General features: G+C 41.1%; 1 protein-coding gene across 2 annotated transcripts in view; it reads right to left on the minus strand.

The window, feature by feature from the left end:
• Nucleotides 1-7,113: 7,113 nt before the first annotated feature.
• Nucleotides 7,114-26,805, minus strand: part of baiap3 (BAI1 associated protein 3) — a 40,125-nt gene continuing 20,433 nt past the window's right edge. Inside the window, exons 6-33 of one of the 2 annotated variants that reach the window (XM_085352670.1) lie at nt 23,954-24,020; nt 23,479-23,692; nt 23,167-23,211; nt 20,786-20,863; nt 20,061-20,166; nt 19,596-19,703; nt 19,416-19,508; nt 19,011-19,114; nt 18,804-18,921; nt 18,500-18,624; nt 17,620-17,710; nt 15,907-15,963; nt 15,704-15,801; nt 15,492-15,543; nt 15,213-15,364; nt 14,993-15,116; nt 14,018-14,158; nt 13,777-13,872; nt 13,297-13,512; nt 13,097-13,165; nt 12,932-13,011; nt 9,896-10,004; nt 9,382-9,453; nt 8,274-8,357; nt 7,942-8,062; nt 7,746-7,869; nt 7,456-7,661; nt 7,114-7,217 (exon numbers count right to left, since the gene is read on the minus strand). In XM_085352670.1, coding sequence (XP_085208796.1) covers nt 7,114-7,217; nt 7,456-7,661; nt 7,746-7,869; nt 7,942-8,062; nt 8,274-8,357; nt 9,382-9,453; nt 9,896-10,004; nt 12,932-13,011; nt 13,097-13,165; nt 13,297-13,512; nt 13,777-13,872; nt 14,018-14,158; nt 14,993-15,116; nt 15,213-15,364; nt 15,492-15,543; nt 15,704-15,801; nt 15,907-15,963; nt 17,620-17,710; nt 18,500-18,624; nt 18,804-18,921; nt 19,011-19,114; nt 19,416-19,508; nt 19,596-19,703; nt 20,061-20,166; nt 20,786-20,863; nt 23,167-23,211; nt 23,479-23,692; nt 23,954-24,020 — 3,054 coding nt within the window. Of the gene's footprint in view, nt 7,218-7,455; nt 7,662-7,745; nt 7,870-7,941; nt 8,063-8,273; nt 8,358-9,381; nt 9,454-9,895; nt 10,005-12,931; nt 13,012-13,096; nt 13,166-13,296; nt 13,513-13,776; nt 13,873-14,017; nt 14,159-14,992; nt 15,117-15,212; nt 15,365-15,491; nt 15,544-15,703; nt 15,832-15,906; nt 15,964-17,619; nt 17,711-18,499; nt 18,625-18,803; nt 18,922-19,010; nt 19,115-19,415; nt 19,509-19,595; nt 19,704-20,060; nt 20,167-20,785; nt 20,864-23,166; nt 23,212-23,478; nt 23,693-23,953; nt 24,021-26,805 lie in introns of both variants that reach the window. The other variant, XM_085352669.1, reaches the window with a different exon arrangement.

A 26,805-nucleotide genomic window follows, 5' to 3' on the forward strand; every position in this document is an offset into this window, starting at 1 on the left:
GAGGAGCCTTCCTTTATTCTGAGGAAAGCTTCTGAGGTCCTGCCAGTGTGCTGTGTCTATATATATTCACATTTTCCGTGAAGCCTCAAAGGTGGATCTTTCTCTGGAAGCGATTCAGATGTGAATTCTTTTCATTGTTTGAAGTGGAAGTTTTTAAAGATTTTTTTAAGTAACTCAAGCAAGCGAGTGCATGCTGATATACATGACAGATTGGTTAAGCTGAATTAATAACCTCCCTCTCCTCCTTCAGCACATGTATCAAGCTACAAAACTAAACCTGTGATATCAGTCTAAGAAAGCCATACAGTGCCATGTCTGGAAATCTGCAGGTGTGAAATTTTACATCTCAGACAAACAAAACAAAAGTGTCTGTGTGGGGGATCCAGGCTGACCTGCTGCAGTGGGAGGAGACGGCCTCTGCAGCGTAACATTACTGTGTGGAGTTGGAGGGTTGTTTGAGGGAAGATAAGAGATTGTGGGATCAGTGCGCTGTTAAATGTATCTGCCAGAGCCAGCAGAGGAGCTACAGCAATGCAGTGACTCTGCCAACATTCCTGGGGATCAACACGAGCTAAATGCTCCCACCTCTCTCCTCCACAGCCAGAAGTTAAAGAAAACCTGATAGATGGAGCTCACTGGAGCTTCCAGCACACTAAACTGTCTTCTTATGTCTCTATTGCTTTGTTTTAAATCAGGTTACTGTCCAAAAATAAAAAACTAAACTCTGTTGATGGAAAATACTTACACTGTAAAAAATGCCCCTGATAAAGAACAATACTGGCAGGAAAACACATCACAAAAATGGTATTATAGGCCTATTCTATGAATGAATATGGACTATACTTTATGATGCTGTCTGTTTGGTTGGTATTAAGTGTATTGATGTAATCTCCACAAAGTTTATTACTGTAAAATATAATTGCACACCCTCCCCCTGTACTCAGCAACTGTTGCCCATTACTTGCATTGCAAGGGGACAGAAGTCTGAATGTATTCATTGCAAATGTCATTCACATTGGCAGCTATACTTTAACACTGCTCTTGGTCACACAAACAGTGCAAACTGCATCACACTTCCACAACAAAGTCTACATATATTGTATTTTAAAAAAGTACAGTAGTTTGCTCTTATTTTCTTTTACCATAAAGGCCACCAATCTTGCAGTATAGCAGATTATTTTAGAAAACGTCCTGGGTTTTTTGTAGCAATTTGTTACATTGTTAGTACTTCATGTACTTCTACACCACTAAAGCTCAAAGAGCAACATTATTTCTCTCATTTCTGTCTCTCTGTTTGGTCCATTAAGATTTATTTAAGATTTGCCACACAAACATGACGATAAGAAATAATAACATGCATTTTCCCACAATTATTACACTTGCTTTTTATGTTTTGACTGAATCAAATCACTAGTCACAGCAGCAGGCGCTTATGTCTGTATGTCTGAAAACATGCATGCATGCCCCAACACCCAGCGTCACCAGCTGAAGGCTGTCTAGTCCTTTCGATAGAGGAAGAACCTTAAAAGGATAAAGTAGTCACTTCTTATTCTGTGCTCCTATCACAAAATAATGTAAACAATCAAGTGACATCAGGCCTAGGGCGACCCCTATAAGGCTGAGTGAGGATTTGTAAAGTTACGACTACATCTAGTGGTTAGAACTGGAAATCCTTGGGACCATTTCTGTCTACTGAGCACCTCTCTAACACAAATACATGTTATCGCGCAAACACTGAATATAGCTTGTATTTTAGAATCCAGAATAGATGACAGTCAACCAGCGAGAGCATTAATAATCTGTACGTCGGCTCACAGGTGCACGGAGACAAAGACCAGAGAGCTGTCATATGCACCGACAGATGTAGTGAGCGCTGGCACTGACTAGAGGGCATAATGTCTGCATTAGATGACAAGTTCCTCTCCACACCTGAGCCAGCATGCAATTCAATACCCTTCAGTCATCACCAGGCTTCTAATTTAGAACGTATCGACTAGTGTTCAGTAGAGCACAAGCACTCGCAGACATTCATGTCCTCCAGCTGTGAGAAATTCTTGTCTAATCTACTATCACAGCAGCTCCTTGAGAAATGCGAACAGCAAGGCGATTGTGTCGAGGTATGTTTCACTGGCTGTGGAATATGATTTTTGTGGTCGTATGCGATTTTTCTGAAGGGCTGCTGCTGCGTTACAAGGTGCATTTGATCTTCATGTAACCGCTGCCAAGGGGATGTAAAACATTAAAGGTCATCCGAAAACCAGGGACACAAAACTTGGGGTGGGGGTGGGGTAGGAGGGCTGATGGTCGGGATGACGGAGTGAACAAATAGGTGTGAGCCTATAGCATGCCTCCACACTGACACAGATGCAGCAAATGCTATCTAAGTGACGGCACTGAGTTTAAAGTTAAATACAATCTTTATTGGGTTTGTAGACATTTCCCAAAGGTATAATCCAATAAACAGCAACACAGGCATTTACAATTCAAGGACAAATAATTCACTTTCACAATAACAAATTGAAAGAGTTTTGCCTCTTGCAGATACTTTTCACCAGCAGTGCCTTTGAATCGAAACGACCAAAGAAAGTGCTCAACTCAGCAACATATCACATAATAGTTTAAATAAACTATTGGTTAAGCCGTGACACTAGGTCATAATGACGGTGTGTTGATTCACAGTCTGATTTCCTTTGCCACACTTCCTGTATATTCAGAACTAAACATTTTACATCGTTTTCAATGAACCAAACACTATGTTAACACTTTGACTTAACTGAACATTTAACGACCAAAATGTTTCATTTGCTTCTGAATAATCAGCAGAACAAATCCATAATAATACTGACCGGATCTGCCTGTCTAAGGGCAACGTTAGGAAATTTACAAAACTGTGACTGAGTATAGACAAATCTTTAATAACTGGAAAATATAGTTGCGTTCTTCAACTGCATTCTGGAAAAAAAGGTTTTTGCTTCTTTTTCTAAAATTTAAAATCATCAGTGTTAGTTTTAATTTGACTATAAATATGCAACTTACTCCTGCATGTTGATCCTACAATATAAGACTTATCTTATAACATTTATTTGACTTTAAAATAGTTGCTTACGCTCAAAGTGAGGTTGCATTTTTCTTTGTAAACATCTGGCCCAGAAGAACTGGTTTTAAAATAATACGGAGAAAATATAATCGCAACACTGGTACTCACTCAAATATCACAGTTACATCCTTTTATCACGCCTATGAAAACCTGCAGACTTAACAGTGGAGATGCTGGGTGATTTTTTTTTCTGCAACAACGCCAACACTATTCTACCTGAAATATCCTAAGAACTAAATGTAAAGCCAAGTGCTCTTCAGATGGACTGAAAGCATTCCCAGCTCCTGTTTGTAAGGCAGGCTTATCGAACGCTTTAATAATGCCTGTAAATGCAGCACACTCTCCAGGCATAGATATGGTTTTTTGGGTGCTTCATCCTCACGACTCCACAGGTTAACGACAAAGCACTACACAAGCAGCTACTGTAAAGTTACATCACTATCAAAATGCTGTCGGTGTGAAGATTTTGGTGCTAAGTACTTGCTACAGTGTTTTTTCAGTGTTTCTTCACTACACCTCTGTTACTACTCTGTGATCCCGCTGTCTCGTCTAAAAAAGGTTCCATTCGTAATTAGAACTGCGATTTTAATACTTTCCAATAACCCGAATGTATTCCTGTTTTTTAAATGCTTTTAACATAGGTCTCAAATCCCCTTTGGGGTCACGTCAGGAAGGGCAACTGGCATGAAACACTCTGCCAGATCAAACATGCAGAGCTACCCGCTGTGGTGACCCCTTGTACCAAGGGAGCAGCTGAAAGTAGCTTGTTACAACAGCAGATGACTGTTCAGAGTTTCTAGTGCATTACAACTGTAAAACTTGAGCTACATTTTTGATATTAGGGGCAATTTCCTAGAAAAATATAGCATTAAACCTCCAATTTAAAAGTTCTGGTTGTCAATGAAAATAATTAAAGGTACAGTACTCGGCAGAACTCTTGAGCCACCCCTCATTTGTTTTTATTTTCCTTCCTTGCAGACTCAAGTGGTCTTGAGCAATAGTTCTCCAGCCTTTCTGATGCTCTTTCTGATTTTTTCTTTTGACATTGACTGCTTGTTTGTTAAGCCACTTAACACTGACCTATGAACCTATCAATTGACTCATTCAAGCATAAAAAAAGGTTCATATCTCAAGGTGTGGAATTAGTGTTGAGTCAGACCTTAACATTTTCAAGAAACCTGGAGAACTATTCCAGCAGACAACTTAAAGAAAAAACAAGAAAGCTGCTTAAGAGAATTTGGCTTGTGTCGAAGAATAAAGGTGGTCATAGCGAGTACTGACTTCTAAAATATGTTGTATTTCCAGGTGTGATAAGACATGTTTCAACAAATGTCTGCATGTATTTCTCAATTTCCTAGCAAAAGTCAAATAAATGAGGGGCGGCTGATTTCTTTGCAAAGTACTCCGCTCGTTTTCAATGTTTTGTTCCTTTTTTAAAATTTTGTTTGCTGAAAGATGGCTTGAGTTGTTGATATTATTCTCAATGTCACCAGACCTCTAACACTAAAGACTGAAATTAAGCTCATTAATCCACAACCTCCCCTTTAAAAGTAAATATGAGGTTTACTAAAAAGCCTCTTTTTAAAAGCATAATTGGCTAATTTTTATTTCAACCTTCCTAGGAAACGAGCCCTTTAGAATTAAATGAGTGTGAAATTGAGAATACTCCATTATTATATATTTTTTTAAATAAAATGGTTTGTTAATCTTTAAATTGCATAAAAATATAACAACAATCCCATGTGGTTAACAAGATAAATAGTGGCTGGATTTCTGGGTGTGGTTTAACCCTCACCTTAACATCCTAACCTCTCAGTTACTGGCACAGCTTTGAGAGACTGGCTAGTGTTATTTCTGTCAGCCACACGAGAGCAGCTGCTGGTAAGGAGAGCTTTCTTTACCCCTTAAGTATGATTAAGCCCCTGCGCAGGTTCATTAACCTTATTTCCTTTTGACCTCAAGAGATTAAACTTCAGAACACGACATAATGTTCATTTCTTTTCCTCGCAAAAGGACTACGATGAGTTCAAATGTGATCAATGGAGATCTTTTGATGTTTGATGGTTTTCTGAACACTACTGTTTCACCTAATGAATATTTTTTAACCTCTTTCATCGGGGTTTAGGGCCATACACTGTGCCACAAAGTGTATTACTTTTTGAGAGTGTCAGGGGATATATTCCCCCACCCATCAGATTGATCTAGATCTGATGTAGCAAAGAGTAATAGTTATTAAGGATTTCACATGTACTCAGTTGAAAAAAACAACAACTAATTTATCATGTTTAATAACGAAAACTTTAAAAAGGTGTCCTGCCTCTCTCTTTCGACTGTTCTTTGCAATTCCACTCTGCAATTCCCCGCGGCCTTGCAGATGCAGTGAAAGTCTTTTGGTGGTGAGTGGGCTTGATTGCATGATTTTCCACACTTGAGAAGATGTGGATAAAAGCATTACTAAGGTAACAGAGAGGGACACCACTTTTTACCATTGCTCTCCTGACTGTGCTTTTCAATAGCTCGCTCCTAGATTAGAATTTTGAATGTGCAGCGAGTTCAGTGCTGCTGTTTTCATAAGCTCTACTCTCCATCTCCCAACCACACTGCCTTGGATATCAGATCGTAATAATAAGTGACTAATAAGTCGACATGTGTGTGACGCATTAATGTAACAACACCCCCTACCATAAACCAGACTTCTTAATAACGCTGAACTTCTGGAGTACAAATGTTATTAGGAGTTATTTCCTCCTTGGGATATCTGCTGTCTAAATGAACCAACTGTCTGTTTAGCAGGAACCTCTTATACTCTTTCATAACTGCATCTTTATTCTTGGACTCTACTAGAGTATCTCTGGATGAACAAGCTCTTTAAGCTCCTCTCACTTTGCCAACTTTCTACTGATTGGCTGCCTCTTGGAAACAAAAGCTTTGTACATCAGATGGGGAAAGCTTCTATGCTGAGATGACCATATTATAGATATCCCTCTCAGTGACATCATGTCAGATTGAAAAGCAGAAAAAAGTGTCTGAAATTGAGTGTTAGGGATTAGCTACACATATGATGCCCTCATTATCTGAAAGTTTGTCCATATTTTAATGAGCATCCACTAAGGAAATGCACAAACACGCAACATTTCAACCTTTTGCACACGGAGGATACATTTGTTTCTGGCGCTATGTCTGTAAAGTTAATCTGTCAGTTGAGGAGGTGGTGTCGCACAAAATACGGGAAGGAGTTCAAATGATAGAGCTTTCCAGCACTAAGGTAGCACTGTCTTTGGTCTCTTCACTGACCCATCACAATCTTTGTGAGGAACAATCTGAAAAGTTGAATGAACCCGAGCTGTGGCGTGTGCCTCAGGGGAACGTTAAGCCTTCCTGCTGCTCCTCCTGCTGCTCCTGCTGCTGCTGAGTGAATGACTGGTGCAGTTTCCCAAAGCTGTGCATTATGTTTTCATGAGTTATTCTACAAATTTCTATTTAAAATTCAACTTATGAAATGGAAACTAAATGCGGGTTCACGGTTTTACTTTCTTAATAGTCCTTCCCACAATTTATCTCCACAAAGTCATGAAGAATGTCAAACTTCCCTTCAACTAATGAGCATATCTGAGGTATAGACTTTGACTAAATACTATTGGATGTGTAAGCTACTTCCACAAAATAGTTCTAAAATGTTAAATCTATCATATCAAAGAGTATACAACAAAGATAACGATTACCTCATTACAAAAAATATAGACTAGTAACATTTAGGATCAGCTATCCACTGAATTCTAAAATATAGTTTAACTGAGACAGCATCGAGTTGCACAGTGACAGGACGTTCATTCAGTAAGAAAACAGAAATATGCTTCACTGTCTTCCTTTTCTTTTCATTTTGGTATAATTACTGAACAAACAATACATCAGGGAGGGGAAAAAATAATTTCAATAGTGTAAACATTGTACCAGTACAAAAGCACATGTCGCAAGACGTGGTCAGAAAACACCAACACAGGCAGCGCTGTCACCCTTTACTCTTCCTCCATTGACTTCTCAATCTCTTTCAGCCTGCGGACAAACTCCTGAGCCTCCCGGTCCCCGACGCGAGCTTCCAGCATCCCCATGATTGGCTTCTCTGGAGGCGAGAGAAAACAGATGAGCACAGTTTCTACACCTGACACAAATATCTCTTGATTGAATGGCTTTTCATGCTGCATTGAAGAAGTAATTGGAAACCCAGACTTACACCCCCTGGTCTTCAAGAAGCAAACATTATGTTTGAGTAAACAAAACGACGGCATAACCCCCCCCCCCAAAAAAAAAACAAAAAAACAAAAAACAAAATAAATGATACAGCCCGGAGCCGTATGTACCGCTGGGTTTACTGCGAGACAGATGCAGAATGACAGGCTGGACGCTCTTGCCAGCCGCTGAGGCGTTCGGTCTCCCCGGCCAGCAGAAGTCGCTGAGAGGAGCGACGGCTTCTCCAGCGAAGTCGTTGGTGGACAGCCAATCGTAGTCCATCACAGTAAAGGTCAAACAGGCAAACCTGTGCCTGTACTGTTCAGGACTGACGTGGCTGGAAGACAATGGAATCAAACAAATCAGCCACAGGGTGTGTGCATATAAACAGGGAGACCTAACAAAAGGGCAGAGTACTCACAAGTAAAAGAGCTCATCGAACACTGGGTGCAGCGTCTTAAGCTTCACTTGCGTGCGTTGACTCTTGGCCATAGGAAACAGGTGGTGAGGACATAACTCCACTATGACGAAGGGATCACTCAGACCTGAGGAAGTAGTGTTCAACTTTAATATTTAATTTAAGACAAAAATTTAAATTCATAAATTCACATATTTACCATTGGCATCCAGTGCAATGATATCAGCAGCATGCAGGATCTCCACTGTCAGGCGCTGCTCTGGAGCATCATAGTAGCACTTCACGCTGATCCGACCGTAACGTGTATGTTTGAGAGTTTTCTGCAACATTAAGTATTGACAGAAATATTAAGCATGCATCCATCCTCATTTCGCGGGTTGTGTCGTGTCTTCAAAGGGCCGACGAGAAGGCAGATTTTTAATCAGAGGTATAACAACAGAAGAAAGAGCACTCTGCTGTCCAATCAATACTTCCTTCTTCACTTCAAAGGAGAACAAAATGAGATTGTCAGTCTTGTAGGTTGAAACGCACCTGGTGGGAAATCTTCTCCAGATAGTACTGTTCAATCAGCTCAAAGGATGAACATTTATTCAGCCTCAGCTCCTCATCCAAGACCTAAAACAGCATCGAGATTGTCACAAAGCGATCAATAGCATGATGGATAACGCAACATAAATCTGACCTTAAACCCATTTATCAAGATACCAGGAGCCAGACTAGTAGATGTACTAGTAGATGTTCACCACTAAAAGTGTGTGTAATGGAAAAAGTGCAGAAATTTGCTTCTTTTATAAATCTTTGGACTTTACAGAAAGTGGAACTTGTAGAGTTTAACAATTTAGCAGAGCATCTGTCATAAAAACAAAAATATTTTAGAAATCTTTCGAAAACTTTAAAACTAAAAACTATATCACTTATTAGCCAAATAACAAACTGAATTTAGATTTTTATACCCAAACTAAACTTCTCTGGAAAATTAGGAATTAATCAAGTGTTTTAATGACATTTTTTTTTTAAATAAATAATGTATTTTACTGTTTTTTCCTTATGTAAAACTGAAAGGCTGCAGTTTTATGCAACATTTTAGCATTAAAAATATTATTTTAATTAAAGACCTTGCACATACTGGTGAATTAACCATAACAGAAACATAAAAATATTATTATTATTATTTGGCAATTACCAACAATGACAATTAAGGGCAGCTGTGGCATATATAAATAAACCTGGCATTGGGTGCTGGTCTTATAACTTGGTTAAGCACTGTAGAAAATTTCCTTCCTTATGGAATCATGAACAGAAGAAAAATGCCAAAAATGTAAAAGTAAAAGTAACTGAAGCCATCAACTCTGTAAGTTCAGGGTAAAAGATCACGGCAGATTTAGGACTGGAAGACAAACATGAACCATTAGTAAAACAGAAGGACCACCTGCCAAAATAAGTGTAATATTAAACGCAAGTTTTGTGAAAATTGTCTGTTTTGTTGCACTTTTTAAAATCTCAACTTTTTCATATCATGTGCAGTGTGCACAACATTTTTCATGCACTTTTTTGTTTATAAAAATCAGTATACGTTTGGGAAAAGATGTACATTATTTATACAGCCGGCTCCTGGTTGACAGATTGGACGAGTTCCTACCTTGTAGTCTCCGCTCTTCATGTCTTCCAGGAATAGACCCTCTCCCCTAGCATGAAAGAACTGCAACAGAGTCTAAAGCGATTGAACAAAAGCATTAAACTCGGGAGCTCATAACATTTATCCCTCTATTTTTGATAGACTTGTTGTTCACACAAACAGCATGAAACCTCTGGCAAACATTGCATCTGTCTGCCAGCCTCCGAATTCATGCCATGACTTTTCATGCAAATATGTCACGTCCTCTTCCAGCTGGTTAAATTGGAATTAGAATATACAACAGTTCCCACATTGTCATTCATAAGGGAGCTCACTTTGGCACTGAACTATTACCTAGTGTCTTCATGAATATCTGATATATGCTAATGATTGCATGCCAAAGGGCATACCGAGATAATTAAAGAATGCAAGTGGCAATGATAATCTTAACATATTAGACACGTCTTTTAAAACAGACCATTCTTTTCAGTGGGCACACAGACTAAAAGGATTATTGTGCGATGCAGTAATCACTGACCTCTACTGTGTACTGGAAGCGGTTGTAAAACTCCACCTGGACACCCCTGTTTTCAGTGACCGTGTCCAGGATCATCCGCAGGAGGAGCTCCCACATGCTCTGGAGAACTCTACCAGGAAGCAGACAATGAGACACCCACACATGTGTGTTTACCAGCTCTTCCAATTACACCCCATGTACTCTCACTATGTTTTCACAGATAATAGGCCGATAATGAATACTTGTAAGTAGTGTAAGTGCTAAAGGCTATTATTATTATTGCAACGCTTACATTCATACACAAGCGCAGCATCTTATTTGCTGAGCTGTCACACATTTTATGTAGTGCAACAGAATAGGGAAAATCTCTTTTTAAGACAAGGAAACAATGGATTTTGTTGTGTAACTGCGTTTGGAGTGAACCAGAAATCTATTTTGGGTTGGCTTGGATTCATTGTGGTTTTAACAATCAAATATATGCTGATCATGCAGTGTTTCATGTGCATGGGAAACATAAGGAACCAGGGGATATTTGGTGTGGTGCATACTGGCTGAACTCATATAAATCATATTTATAGTACAGTGCAAAAATCTTGAGCCACCCTTATACAGTTTGTACAGTTCTAACAAGCCTAAAATTCATATTTTGTATGGCCTCCTTTATTCTCAAACACGACCTGAACTCTTTTAGGCAAGCTTTCTTGTAATTTCTCTAAGTCGTCCTAAGGAACAGTTCTCCAGGCTTCTTCAGGGACATTAGAAGTTCTTCTTTGGAAACTGGCTGGCTTTTCTTTTGTTTTTATCAAGACGATCCCAAACTCCTTTAATAATATTGAGGTCCAGGCTTTGGGGATGCCAGTTCTTAACCAATAGTGTTCCATTGTGGGTTTCCCTATCCTGGTATCTTTCACTGCAGTGTGTTTGGGATCGTTGTTATAATGAAAAATGAAGCCGTGGCAGATGCTTTCCAGAGGGCATTGCATGATGGATCTGAGTTCATAATCCCATCAACTTTGACAAGATTCACAACAACACTGACTGAAATGTGGCTGAAATTTATGACAGAGCCTCTGCCAGATTTTATTGGTTAGTCCAGTTTTGTGTAATTTCACACACCTCAGCCTCCTTGATTCCCTTCCACTGACACCATTTCTGTTGAGGCTTTGGTGAACAGTAGCTGGATCAACTGGAGGGCAGATACATCTCTCAGGTCCTTCGTCAGGTCTTTTTTTGCTATTTCTTAAGGACATGACTTTGAGATACTGTTGATCTGCTGTAGATAGTTTTTCAGGCCTGCCACTTCTTTTTTTTGTCCTCCACTAGTCCAGTTTCCTGTGTCAAGATGTCAATTTTTGGCTAATAGCTCTTTGGGAATAACCTTGTTGTAGTGCAATAGGTGAATCCTAAAGCGCAAAAATAAAATCTTGCTATTTTATGCCTGTCAAACTGTGTTATCTGTGTCATCATTTCCCGTAGATTAAAAAATGGGGGCAATTATGTGCTTTTTCTGCAGGCTACTGAAAAACAAAAGGGTAAGAGTTTTAAATTTGACCTTTGTTTTTTTGAAAGTGGTGATTTGCTAAATGCACTGTTACATGTCTTTTTAGGCTTGAATGATTCATAGATCTGTGTTAAGTGGCTTAAATAAACCAAAAAACAAATAAAAACATTCCTCTGAAAAAGCCTGGAAAAGATACAAGCACTGGACGGAAAATTAGTGAAAAAGCAGTCAGTGTTAAAGAAATCATCCAAAGCTTCAGAAAGCCTGGAGAACTTTTGCTCAAGACCACCTTGAAACATTACGAGAAAGTCTAGATCCTTGGATGCTTGCATCAGTGTTATGCACATCTTAAGTTAGTATAAAGATACCATACTTTGAAATAAGCCTCAGAACAGTCTTTTCCTGCTACAGTCAAACTTATTTTCACAGTATTTTGACTATCACTCAAATTAATGTTGTGATTAGTTTTGCATGTATGCCTAAGGAGCTTGGAAAGAAAAGCGTCTGGACTTCTTTAAGTTGCTTGAAGACATTTCACCTCTCATCCGAGAAGCTTCTTCAGTTCTAAGGTCAAATGGTGGAGAGTCCCAGATTTAAGCTTTGTGGGAGTAATCCACCAAGAGGGACAATGAACCCCCTAATGATCCTCTACCTAATCACGTGAGCCAAGGTGTGGAAATAGGTGTAGGTCACAATCAGCCAAGGTTTCGGGTGAACTCATTGTGAAACCTAGCCCCACCCTGTGAATTCCTGAGGTCAGGTGACCCAGGATGTGAGAGGGCGTTAAGGCGTCTGAGAAGGGATCTCAAAACTGGATTGGCAGACAGTTGGTGTCGTAAACCACCGACTCTGTTCAAAGATGGTCGCTCACATCAGACACCAACTAGGGAGGATAAGAAGGACAAACGCAACAACATTGCCATCCCCTATGTAAGTTTCACAATGAGCTCACCCGAAGCCTTGGCTGATTGTGACCTACACCCATTTCCACACCTTGGCTCATGTGATTAGGTAGAGGATCATTAGGTGGTCCATTGTCCCTCTTGGTGGGTTACTCACACAGAGCTTAAATCTGAGACTCTCCACCATTTGACTCTAGAACTGAAGAAGCTTCTTGAATGAGAGGTGAAACGTCTTCAAGCAACTTAAAGAAGTCCAGACGCTTTTCTTTCCAAGCTCCTTAGACTACGATGACCTGGATGACTGAGAACCTTCACAGACATTTGCATGTATGCCTCTTCAACTATGAGCTCTATGTGCCCATTCTGATTTCTCATGTTCTTTGTTATGTTCATGTTTTGTCTTGTGTATGACATGATTCAGTGGTTTTGTACTGAATGTCTATTTCTTTTAGCACATTGTGACTCACAACAGTTATTAACACATTAAAGTCTACCTCCCCCCTGCCTTTTTTGGCATCTTGTGATGTCATTGCATAGTGACTCAAAAAGCAAGTTTTGCTGAAGGCAACAAAAGTCTGTGTGCTGTTTTTTTTTTAGAAAGAAATGCAAGAATAAGAACTTAATATTAATAGTAAAAAGAGAATTAAAAAGTACCTGGTTAGATTTTCTTTTACAAGGTTTTCTGTCAGGATGACCATAGTGTCTTGTAAGTACTTCATGAGAGGGGAAACAGCCTGGGAGAATGTCACACATTACATAAATACCACAAAACACCGCTAATATAAGGATAAAAAAGGCTAGGCGGCTATTGCTACATACATCATCATTGTTGATGGAGTCAGGAGACAGGCTGATGTGCTGGATGTACCTCCGCAGCTCAGGCAGCATCTGCACAGGAATATTTAGTCACAGATGTTCATGAAGGTGCATACTTCAAAGTATATAGATGTCCGGATACGCTCAAAAAGTTCTACAAACTGGTTTGTGAGAAACAGGAAAATTATACTCCTCGTGTTCACCTTGTCAGTGAGCAGTGTGATGAGGCGTTTAGCTTCTCTCTGCAGATCCAGGTCCATGTTGAACAGCTGTCCATTCAGAGCCTTGTAAACCTGCTCTTTCCCCTCCACCCCGCATGATTCCTCCATGGCGCGCTCCACACCCTGCCAGTCCAGGTCCCGGGGCAGGTGACCCAGGAAAACACGCACATGCTCTATGTTGTTCAGGGCGATGCAGAGCTAGCAGAAAGCGAGGAGGAGCAAAGGCGGAGAAACAGAGGGTAGAGATGGAGAAAAAAAGAAGGAAAAGAAGCAGGGCTACAGAGAAGTGGAGGGATTGAGTTTGAGTGTAAATGATTGATGACGACAAGAAGCAACTGCTTTGTTTTTGTGTGTATAACATATCTGCTCTCCCACTGAGCCCTTTGTGTTGACAGAGAGCTTGCTGACATCGTTGACGTAATTCTGTGCCCACCCCCGGTTCTGTCTTGCTACAGGCGTTACCTGCACTGTGAAACTCTTGTGGTCTCGGCCCAGCTGGTTCCTCTCAATCTTGTGCGTTATCAGCTCTGAGTAGCACACGGCCTCACTGCAGAAATTCTGCAGTAGATAAAATCAGTCTTGTCATTACGGCACAGCTCCCTCAGTTTCCTTTATGATTTTGACTGATAAACTGTATGTGTCATGTTTCTATGTGCACAGAATATGAGTATGTGAGTGTGGCAACACTATAAGTGGCACTCACGTCTGTCAAACGTGTGACAAAGATGAAGGCCCCCGCAGAGTCTGGCCAGGCCAGCTGGACCCAGATCTCGCGTACCTGGCTGAAGCAAGCTGTCACTTCAACTGCTGAGGAACTGTGCTTGGCTTGCTGCAAAGGTCCAAGCTACTCACAAAAAATAAAATCAATCTTAAAAAAGACAAAGCATGGATTTCCTAATATTTACATTTTTTTTTTTACATGCATGAAAATCTGTAACATTTTAGCATATTTTGCAAGCAGGGAATGAATAACTGTTTTAAACTTAACACGGTAAAACATTTTAATGTAGTTCCAAGGAGGTACATGACCTGCGATTAAAAAATAGGCAGTTCATTCATAAAAAACAGACCTGATTTAAAATTTCCCCTTTAAGGTCATATAGTTGTAAAGCTCACTTCCAATGCTGCTCCTTCTAATTGGATCACTTCTATTACAGCTCATCTCAACTGATCGAGGGACTGGCTGATCAGCTAATGAATGCTAGCTTATAGCGCCAGACAAATAATTTATCAGCAGATTACTGCTTCTCCTTAAAGTGAATACTGTACATGTTTAATAATGGTGAATAAATCATTATTGTACAAAATATTTTAATTCTTAGGAAAAAATATAGAAAAACAAGAGAGCTGGGGGTCTCATAATTTTTTTACACCTTTGGTAACAATGGAACACCTTTGAGCAATAAGGATACAATATATATATATATATAATTAATTACAGGTTAATTGTACATTGATGCTGTGATAATGTGTTAATTGATAACACATTAAAGGTGCCTTTTACAGCTATTCACAGCTACAATCCTAATGAGTTTTAGCTTGTTCTAAAGCTTTAGACCTACTCTATGTGGCACACAGCTATATTTTACACACCTGCGTGTTCAGTACTTCTGTAAGTTGACTTGTTTTCTGAGAAAGAGTCTATTATGTTCCTTCTATTATTCATGCCATTTCTCACCTTATCTGTTTCCACTGCCTTGCGAATCCTGTCACAGGACCTGTCGTGAACAATCTGCAGCCACTTGTGAATTGAGGACTTGAACCAGTTATGGAAACCTGTCAAGGCCAACATTTTAGCATCCCTGTAAAAGAGAAATACATTCATTAGGACATGACTTCCAGTCAGAGCCTTTTACATTGTTACATCAATAGACGTTGGAGTCAAAAGGATAACCAACTTGAGAGGAAGAAACTCTCGAAAGCCTTTGAGGATTTTCAAGGACACGAAGAGCTCGAAGATGGTCTCTCCCATTGTCTGAGACAGTCTGGAGCTCTCCTGCTCGAGAGTCCCACACACCCGCTCCATCGCCACGTTCACATCATCAGCTACCTGTCAGGTCAAAGGAAGTCAGCGTGTTTCATCCGTGTAAAAGTTAGCAGCAACAACAACATATGACTCAGAAAGACTTGTCATGTCATGTTTACAGTGACCTGTCGCATCATTTTCAGTGACATACCTGCTTTTCCAACAGTCTGTATGATATGCTGAAGAAATCTACTTTCACTGCACTGTGGAGAAAACAAACAAACAAACAAACAAAGAAAAATATAAAAATCCCATCAACAACCAAGCACACAAATCAGTGTGTCACCACTGAATAATATAGCATGACACTTATCGGTTGTTTTTTTTTCTCCCTCGGATTTCTTGCAGAAAACTGCTGTTCACCTGTAGAAAAGTTTATTGTAGATGTTCTGGGCCCTCTGGACATCTGCACATGCAGCATCAATCACCTGAACCAGCTTCTTCAGCTGTTCCTCCAGAGTCTGCATTGTCAGAATATAATGAACATCACCCTGGATGAAAAAACTCAAGGTACACTGTGTAAAAGATGTTAGGATATCTATGATTTAGGACCAAAACAAGCTTACTCCTTCCTCTGGTTTATATCGAGTGATTAAGCTCTCGTACCACTCAGCAGTTCCTTTCTGTTCAAAAGATTAAAAGGAGAATAACTGGGCTGAAGTAAAGGGCTCTTATTGACTAGTAAGTATTTCTTACATTCATCATTTCTCATCAAAAACACTCTATGAATCAATAAAAGCTCAAGTGTTAAACACATTTACTTCCTCATTTAAAACTAATATCCATATTTCCATATTTTATTGGTACTTTGCTCCATTAAGACCAACAATGACATCCACAGATATGCAGTACATCACTACACTCTGTACACTAAATGACTAGGTTATTAGGTACATCTGTTCAACTGCTAACCAGCTATGACAGCAACTCAAAATATTCACGTATGGTTGTCAGTTTATTTCAGAATTTCAGAAACTGCTGATCTGCCTGGACTTTCCCACACAACCATCTGTAGGTTTTACAGAGAATGGTCTGAAAAAGATAAAATGGCACTGGGTGCCACTCCTGTCAACTAAGAAAAATATCTACACAAGGTCAACAGACAATAGAAGATTGGAAAAACATTGCCAGGTCTGATGAATTTCACTTTCTTTCCGATGCTAGTGTCAGGATTTCTCATTAAATACATGAATGCACTGATCCATCCAGCCTTGTATTAATAGTTTGAGTTGCTGCTCTTGGTTTAACAACGTGGGGAATATTTTATTTGGGACACTTTGGGCCCTTAGTACCAAATGAGCATCATTTCAGTGTCACAGCGTACCTGACCATGTCCTCCATGGCAAGGTCACAAAATTCATATCATCTCAAACAGTTTTTTAAACATGAAAACGAGTTTGTGTTCAAACTGTATCCACACCCAGCAGATCCTTCATGACAATATAGACCAAAATCTGTGAGGAACATTTCCAGCACCTTCTTGAATCTACACTATGAAGATTTAAGGTCAAGGTCAAGGTCAAATTTATTTATATAGCACATTTCCAGATAGATGATGCTGCACAAAGTGCTTAACAATATAAAAATGTCATAAAAAAGAAACAACGTAAAACAATAATAACAATATAAAACAATGATAGGACAATAAAAGAATTAAAACAATAACTAAGATTATTAAATAAGACCAAAATGCTTGGGTCATAGTGTGTTAAAAGCCAGGGCATAAAAATATGTCTTTAGTAGTGATTTAAATTGATCAAGTGTTTGTGCAGATCTAATATTTTGGGGAAGACTATTCCAAAGTCTGGGACCTGCCACAGAGAAGGCTCTATCGCTACGAGATTTGAGATTAGTCCGTGGGATGGATAGCATTAATTTTGAGCTAGACCTAATGGATTTTCCTGGAGCATAAACAGAAAGGAGCTCAGACAGGTAAGAAGGGGCTCCAGCGTTAAGTGACTTAAAAACAAAAAGTAAAAGTTTAAATTGGATCCTGTAGGAGACAGGAAGCCAGTGTAGAGAAGCTTGACTAGCTGTCTTAACTGAAAAAAGCAGGATTAGACTACTGCACTCACCTGCTTATTCAATTTAAAAGAACCATCAAGGTAGACACTGAGGTTTTTTACATGCAAGGTTTTTTTAGGGCAGTTCTAGCACCTGGTACCTAATAAAGTTTCATAAGTACATGCATGAAGGACAACAATTAATTTATGTACTACATTAAAAAAATCCTGCTGGTCAAAAACTTCATGAGTCACCCACACAGGTTTTCTTGTTACCTTAATAGCAGTAGTGATGTCGAGATGCAGGTCATTTCGAAGAGGACACACAGTCTTAAAGGCACGCATGTTTTGCATGTACCCAATCCCCCTGACAGTCACAGACAGAAAAAGCCAGCGACAATGTATGAGTGCGATTATATCATAAAGCAGTTATACAGTAACATAATGTTCTTTACACCTCAGAAAATATAAAAGCTATATCTATTACACTTTAATTGTATGCAAGATTCTGCATATCTGTGGAGAAAATGAGAAAGATAACTTTAACTGTTAGTGAGTCACTTTATGTGTGTGTGTGTTTCAGAGTGTAGAAAAGAGTTCCCTTGAGGTGCTGATAACTGGGCAGAGCAAGACTTCTTACTGTAAAAGCTTCTATAAAAAGCCAGTCGCCTCTAAATTAGTCCAAACCAGGCACATGAACTTCAATAATTAGCTGCTTTTACTGCAATTTATAAGATACAGACTCCTCATCTCTGTGCTCTTACTTTCTTCCTTTGGTCACTGCTACGTACAAGCAAAAGCCAAAAGATGGCGATTCTTCTCTTGCTGATCCAGATTTTGCTTGTCGATGGCTTCTCATTTCTAGTTATCCAAGACTTCTAGTTAAAATTTCCCTCTTGGTACATTAGTCAGGTGTTAGTCTTTTTTTTTTTTTTTTACAACAAATTGGGCTTTGAGGAAAAGGTGTTATAGCTCTTTTGACATGAGTAATGAACAATGACATTTAAAACATTGTTTAGTGAGTAAGGAACCCAACACTGCTTCCTCCACAGAGTGTGACTCTCTGTAGTCTCTCTGTGTTTGTTGGGGTGAATGGCTGAACATGTTGGTATGAGAGCACGGGCGAGTGCGTGATGTGATGGTGGTGTGCCTTTACCTCAGCATGAGCTCGTAGCGTGTAATGGCAGCAGCGCTGGTGCAGGGGAAAACCTGACGCATGTTCTTCATCAGGCACAGGCAGTGCTCTGTGTACAGCCTGAAGCTGTCTGACAGCTGCCTCTCCTGGACACAGGAAGGGCCCTCAGTTATAGCTTCTAGTACACTGGCTGTGAGACATTTTTGGCTGAACCAAAAACCTTGATGAATGTCAGTGAGGAGCTGAGCTAATGAGGTGACTGTTTCTAGATGATGAAAGGTTTTTGTTTTTTTCCCTGTTGGGGGAGCAATGGTGTAGAACCTACTAGGTCTCCCCGCACAGCGGGAGGGTCCCACTCTGCATCGATAGTCCTCAGGAGGCGCAGCAGCAGGGAGTAGCACACCCTCTGGGTCCGATGGTGGCTGCTGTAGCACTGCCAGCGACTGCATTAAAAATAAAACACGCACCTTCCTCCTGATGCTAAAGCGTTCATATAACATTTGATCAATTTTATTCCTCCATTAATACTCACATAATAGCCTGTTGCAGAGGTGAGAGATCAGTTTGCACAGCATGGTGAGTTAGCACAGTCCATGCTGGAGGAGAAACCTGCCCGTTCCAGTTGTACGGCTCTCGCTGGAAATACATGTGGAAGATTACAGTCATTTCAACCACACTTCAATGTAAGAAGAAACTCTTTGTACAGTTTGTGCACTTTTGAGGCTTTGTTTCTAAATACAATCATTTTAGCCATGTGATAAACTGGCAGCCTATGCAGGGTGTACCCTGCCTTTCACTCTCTGACAGCAGGATTATTTCCATCTGTATAAGTTTACATTTAATGATAAAAAATATGACTAAATAGTTAAACAGAAAACAATAGAAGCTGTTATAAAAGTGTGTGCGTAGAAAAAAAAACCATCTAAAGGAAACTCACCTTAACATGAGCATGCTCATACTCCACAATCTGACTCAGCAGTTTCTTGTGAATGGAGACATTTGTCTCCTTCTTAGACAAAGCTGTGTCTCTCTGAAGGTCAAATGAACATTTGAAGTCTTATCGTACACAGAGGAAGACACATTTTTATATAATGAATAACTGTTGTACTTTTAATACCTGGCTGGTGAAGAGCTTCAGAATCAGGTGACATTCTCCCTGAACTTTAGATGCACTCGAGCGTGGCTCAAGCTTGAACCAGGTGTCGTAGCCCATAACGGGAATTTCCTGAAGAAGGAAAGCAGCTTGACTTGACATACTGACAAAACTTTTACAGTATGTCCTTTAATGTATATGAGTTTGTGTGAGATTTTGAAGATGCAAGGGGCAGGGGTAGAATTAATGGGCTAAACCATCTGAAGCCACAGATTGAGCATAAGAGAAGGGAAGAAGCATGGAGCGGGTGAAGTATTAGAGGTGATTCGTGACAGAAGGATAGCAGCAAGAGAAGGAGATGATTTACAAGATGGTGGGAGACGTGCTATGATGTTTGCTTTGGATGTGGTGGCACTGGAAAAAAACAAATAAACAATAACCAACCAATCAACAAAAAAAAGCCCAAAAGAGTGCACTTTGTTCACTCACATTCAAAGGAATATTGATGCATCCGAGGAAGTCATCTACATTCTCCTCAGAGCCTGATGATGCAGATCCATTCGCACGCACCGACTTTGCTATTTGCTTAAAATACCTGAGCGGAAAATGCGAGGAACAAAGTAAATGGTGAGTTTTCAGTTTTTCTGCATTTAGCTAATGCCTTCATTATGTGTGACTCACAATTAGAGATACTGCATTTATTTACTGATGCCAGCTGACCACTTGTTACTTTCTTGTTGGATTAAAATTGCAGATTTTTCACCACGGGATGAGGATCCTTTAATCCCTTGGCTATGGTTGGCATTCTCAGGTTTTCATTAGACATGTCTGCTATTTATTAGTCTCTCTGTGACCTGGCAGATCTCCTCATGTTTTCTGTGTGCACAGATTTATTGGCACCAGGGTTTTCTGTATGTCAGTCTTTCAAAGGGCAAATACCAAATGATCCCGTAAAATTAACAAGTAGGCTGCTATCAGCTTTTTGAACATGCGGAGACAAACCAGGTCTCTATACTCATCAGCTGGAACTTCTGGAATAATTCACATGGAAATTACATATTTAATGACTCATATTTTTACTGTTGCAATGTCAACTGGACTCACGAATTAACAAGTTTAATTGTTTCCAAAATTAGGAAAGTTTTAAGGATTTCTGACAAAATTACGCTGGAAATCCAGAATTACTGTAGTTAGCATGCAGTACTTTTTTCTACCTGCCCATTCCTCGAAGTCCACTGACTTCATTGAGCTTTTTGCAGGCCTCAGCAACAGATACGTCGTCATCGTGATCCCTGAAGGAAAGAAGACGAATAAAAGCTTGTTACACTCTCACTTACTGCAAAACATGAGAGGCTGTAAGAAGCTGTAATAAACTGAGAAGAGAAGGTCATCTATAATCAAGGCCCATTGTTGTTTAAGAAAAGCAACTTTTACCATGACAAGAGGCAGGAAATGTTTCGGTAACAGCTGAATAATGGGGACATTTTGTAATTTAGAACATCACATTTTAACAGGCTATTTGATTTGCATAGTAATGATATTCACACTGAATGATGCGGATAAAATTGTTACATTTTTGAATAATTAGAAAGGATGATTGCTTCGCTTCACTTTGGACGTTTTCTCTTTTGCTTGTAAAACTTTGATCTGCTAAAATTGACAAAGTCAGCAGAACCAGGCACTAAACTGGGAAGATTGTAAAGCTTTTGACAAAGTAATAAAAAAGATAGAGCTCTGTGACTTTTCTAGAGCTGCAGTGATGAGCTATTTTAGAGGATTTTTTTGCTCAAACACAAAATATAAACGTTTTTTGACTGTTAATTTTCCAAAAAACCCAAAATGTGATGATTTATGTTTCTCAGCTGAAAGAGTATGCTGCCTTACATTTAATTTTAATTGAATTGATATACCTTTATTAGTCCCACAAGGGGAAATTTCATAAGGCTGCCGACCTATTGCACTCAATGGCAGCGCCATCTTACACTCCGACCATATATACATTACACAAAACATCACATGGGGAATACAGGTCAGAGAGGTATAACAATGGAAAATGCCCCACATGAGGAAAGATAAGGAGAAAAAAATAACTCCAGACTGAGCTCCAACAGGGAGATCAGTTTGAGAACAGAAAAAAACACCTCTGCACATAGCACATGAAAAAACTCTTAATACACCAAAGAAACACATGACAAGCAACAGGGGTGGGTAAAGGGTGCAGCATCGGAAGGGAATAAGCGTCGAAGGCGTTTGGAAAGGGAGGGGGGATGAGTGTGTGCATATCAGTGTATATGTTTGTGTGTGCGTGTCCAGAGTTCAGCTGAGACAGTGTCCTTCGCCCTGCTAGGCTAAGTAAACAGTCTTCCAGCCAACCCAGGTGGCCTTGCATGGAATGGGAAGGAACAGACTAAACACAGTCGTTATCAGGGTGTTTTTGTTCGGCTCCAGCCCTGCGAACGCAGCTGGCGCCAAAGGGGTATCCGCATGAGGTGATGGTGCTTTTTACGTTAGTGCGAACAGCTCATATGAATTTCAAAGCAGTTCTACAGTCCAACACTGGTCTCTCAATCTCCCGTTGGAGAGCCGCGAGCTTCGCCATACTTGCGTTCTGTGATGTTGTCATTTCTTGTGCTCAAGGAGCCGATTTCTGAGAACTCACGGCAGTGTGCCTCCCCGAGATGTCATCCAATTTGCGCCCAGAGATGTTATTCCAAGCTAGCCCTTCTGAGATGTATCCAGTCTGCAGTCAGAGATCTTATTCTGAGTATTCACAGCAGCCGTAGCCTCTCCAAGATCTTATCCGTGCTGCACTCAATGAGCCCATTTTGAGAAACTCACGCCTCTTCCCATCGTTCCAATCCCAGCGGGCAGCCTTGTGGGGGTTTGAACAGCTGGTTCCGCTTTCTTAATTCTTTGATAAGTCAGGGCCAAGCCAGCTCCGATCCGCCAGAACCCTGTTACCATGGTTCCGAATAGGTAGATATCTTCAGCACTCAGGCTCACCCAAGCCCAAACTTCTCGTTGAGAAAGGGGTGTCAATTGCATTTAGGGACCAGTTGATCCAATCCATAATTCCTCTTTTAGGTTTTAGAGAACAGAGAGAGTGTTCCAGGGAAAAGTAATACAAAAAAACACGAGACTAGACAAGGACATAAGAGGCTAAGCAGGGAAGCTGAGGGAGAGGAGGAGGAGGAGAGGAGAAAAGTGCGACCGCCTTAGTCAAGAGCAAGAGCAGAAGAATTAACTCAATTGTATATCAATAGATTTTGACAGCTAACTGATCAAATCAAACACATTAGTTGAGAATAATTCAATTTGTCATGTTTTTCAAAAGTTTGCATAGATCTAATTATTAACTGATAAAGTAATCAGTTATTGTATACTTAATATATTTATTTACCACCTCTTGTTTCTCTGCTTCCATATATGTTTTCTTTTAAATTTCTGCAATGCAATGTAGTAATCTGGCATTAAAGCAAAATCAAATATACTGTAGGTTATGTTTGTAGCTGTAAGAGCTTGGCATTACTATGCACAGTCTCCTCAGATCACACACTGCATTAATAGGAAATAAAGTTGAATTGAATTATCTTACCATATGTCCAGATGTAAGAGGTCATTGTGGACATCGTCTATTTCACTAGAACACAACAACAGCAAAGCAACAATAAAAAACTAAAGACCCGGAAACATCATCGTTTAAGCGCTCAATTTCATCAGCAACACTGACAATAATCGGCTCAATTCTTCAGTGGCTCTTTTCACAGAAATGACATTGTGGCGCACTGGTCACATAACTAGCAGCTTTGGGCGTTAGTGTGAAACTAATGAAACCGTGATTCCTGCATATCACACATACCAGCGTGTGCAGCTCTCTGATAAAGGTTAGAATTTGTCTTATACTCACAACACGAAGTGCTCGTCCCACACTGGGTTCAGAGTCTCAGGTTTGACCTCAGTCACCTGAATACACCTGGCTGGTAACACTTCCTTGGTGCTGGAGCGTTTCTCCAGCTTGTCCTTCCTCTTCCTGAAGCTGAACTTTCTCTCCTTCTTCTCCTCCGTTTCCCGAGGGCTCTGGCCCACGAGGATGCCCAGCATGCAGTACGGGTCACTGTAGCCTGCAGGGTGACAACCAGAAGACAGTGTTGGATAGTTACTGTTATTGCTGTTTCATTAGCATAGTTCATTGGTCATAGAGTAAACATGATATCAGATTACTTGGATTATAACATCAGCACTCATCCTTACACTTTAGGCTTATTGGCTTCTTTTTGTACAAAGTGTCAGAGTAGAGAAGTAAAGTGATTAATCACAGTGAGTGGATGAAGCATTTCAATTAAATATTAGAAAAAGAACATGTAATGAATGAAATATCTCACCATTTGCATCCTTGGCCATTAGATTCTTTGCTTTCATAACAGAAACTCTCAAGGAAAAATTAGCTCTCTGTGGAAAAAGAATTTCATGCCTGTTTAGTTTAAAACATCTGAGTATATTTCAAGGATGATGGGCATGAATTTTAAAAAACAATAACTTCCTATTTCCTGATAAACTTCAAGTAAAAAGTCAGTAAAACTCAGGCAACCTCTATTTCAAAACACTTCAAAGTTCTTTACGTGGATATTAAAAAGTGCAAAGTGGCAGTCAAGTAAATAGCCAAAAAGCCCCAAAAAACATGCTGTAGCTTTTACTTGTTACTGTCACGGTTCTGGGTCTTTCTGACCCAGCTTTTTGAGTTCTTGTGTTTTTTATATTATGGTTCATGTTTTGAGTCCTTTGTTGTACTGTTTCTTATTTCCCTAGGTTTCAGTTATGGTTATCATAGGTTTAGTTCTTAGGTTTTGTAATATGGCTTCCCTGCGTTCCATGTTATGTCTACTGTGACTTTTTGTACCATGTTTCAGGTTCCTATGTTCCGTCTCCCCAGTTGCTGTTAAGTTGTCTAGAGTTCAGTCAGTGTGTTTCCTGTTTTACTTTGAAGGTCCGTGTATCATGTCAGTGTTTCTAGTTTTTCTTCCCTTGTCTCATCCAGCATGACTGCTCCCAGCTGTGCTCTCCTTCTGTCTCTCATTCCCTCGTTATCCCTCAGTGTATTTAAGCCCTGTGTTTCTCTTTGTCAGTGTTGTGTTGTAGAGTCCCTCATAGCTGTGTGACGGTCCCTGTGGCTCCTTGTGCTTTAGGTTTTTTAGTTTAGTTTAGTATTGTTTTTTTGTGTCCCCCTACACCAGCAATAAAGCTGTGTTTTTGAGTTTACCTTTGTCTCTGCGAGTTTGCGTTTGGGTCCTTCTCTTGCCTGCACACAGCCGTATTGTGACAGAAGACTACGACCAGACAATGGACCCAGCAGCTCACAATCCCTCCGCTGAGCTCCAGGAGGACATGATTTACGTGGTGGAGTTTCTATGTCAGGAGTGGTTTGCCCTGCCTTTTAAGGAATACCAGGAGGAGCTAGCTATTCGGTTACAGAGAATGGTTTCTGGACTTCCCTGGCTATTTGGCGCACTACACCCACTCATTCAAGACTTCCTTGTTTCCATCGTACGCGTCCACCCTGAGCAGCCGCTCCTGTGTGAAGAGCTGGAGGATTTTCAGCCAAGAACGCTGGAGGATTCGCGGGCCGACCCGTCTCCTCCCTCTTCCAGGAGAAGGCAGTGTTCACGCCGCCGTCGCTCCACGGCAGCTGAGCAGATGACTTTCGTGAGTGAAAATGACTGTTTGCCACATTCTCCACATTCTGGTACCAGACTTACTGCCATTTCATCCATGGTTAATCACGCTCCTTCTATGAACACTTTGGTTTTTCAACCGACTCCTCTGAACCTCGATAATCCTGCTTCTGTGTCTGAGACTCCCAGTGTTGCTCCGCCAGTACCTCACCGTATTTTTTTCTGTGCCTCAGTTGGAAAATGTGACTAGCAACAGAGTACCATCTGCCTTATTAAAACTGGCTAGCTTGGACTCAGTGCCTCAGAACCATTGAATCAAGTTGAGTTTTGTGTTTCAGAACCATTTCACCTTGACCCAGCTCACCATGCTTTTGTGTCCACCGTTAGAGTGGCTTTACCCCCGGACGGTGCTACTCACCAGCCCATTTACACAGAAACTGTCAGTGAAAATGCTCCTGAGCTCCAGTCCCTGCACCCAGGGCAGCTCGGGCCCAACTTTCCCCTGCACTTGTACCAGTCCCTCAGGTGAGGGAGGCTGAGGTCCAGCTGGTCCCTGCTCTGGTTTCCAGGCTGGCTGAGGCTCTGCCAGTCCCTGCACCTGTACCAGCTCCTCGGGTGGGGACAGCAGCTGCCCAGCTGTCGCCGGTACCTGTTCCGGCTCCCAGGGTGAGGCCAGCCAGGACACAGCCTACCTCTGCACCCGTACCTACTCCTCGGGTGGGTGGGCTCATGTCTGGCAGGTGCCTGCACCCATTCCTGTGTCCGCTGGAGGCTCAGGCAAGCCTATCCAGCCCCTGTCCTTGTGTTCTGGAGGCTCAGAGTTAAGTCAGCAACCACTACCACAGTCACTACAACCTCTCATTTTTTCCATAGTTCAGTCTGTTGCTCAGTTATTATCTCAGTCATTTGTTCCGTCATCAGTTTTGCCTCCAGGTCAGGCTTCAGTTTTGTCACCTATACCCCTTTCATTAGCCCAAACATCTGCACAGCCAACTGCTCAACAGTCTGTTCAGCACTCCGCGGCTCCCACGTCGCTGCATGTTCCAGCTGGAGGGCTCGGGTCTGGAGTTCTGGAGCACCCACCCAGCATCTCTCCGTGTCTGCTGACATCTCTGAGTCCGTTCAGCCACCACCTGCTCCACCACCTGTGGCTTGCAGCGCCGCCATCTGCTCCTTTGCACGCAGCTGGACCTGCCTCGTCTGGTCCTGCCTCGTCTGGTCCTGCCTCGTCTGGTCCTGCTATTGCCACGCCACCACCTCGTCCACGCCTAGCACAGCTGGCTTTTCCACGGTCATCTCCTCGACATCACCGGCCACTTTCCAGGCCTCTGGCTGGGCGTCATGGCCATTGTGGGCGGCCCCCGGACCTGCTCCATCGCCGCCACTGCCGTCCGCACGGCTGGCCCCCTGAACCGTTTGATCATGAACTCCTGTGCCGCCGGCCTCTAACGAACTATGGATTTCTGGACCATCACCCTCCGGGTCGGCCCCTTGAGGGGTTATGAACTGTTCCCTGCATTCCTGTGCCTTTGATGGACACATCAAACACACATTTTGGACACATT

This window comes from Diplotaxodon limnothrissa, linkage group LG4 (genome assembly GCF_057381915.1).
Source record: "Diplotaxodon limnothrissa isolate DT_005_m linkage group LG4, D_limnothrissa_male_GT1.1, whole genome shotgun sequence".
Lineage (NCBI taxonomy): Eukaryota > Metazoa > Chordata > Actinopteri > Cichliformes > Cichlidae > Diplotaxodon > Diplotaxodon limnothrissa.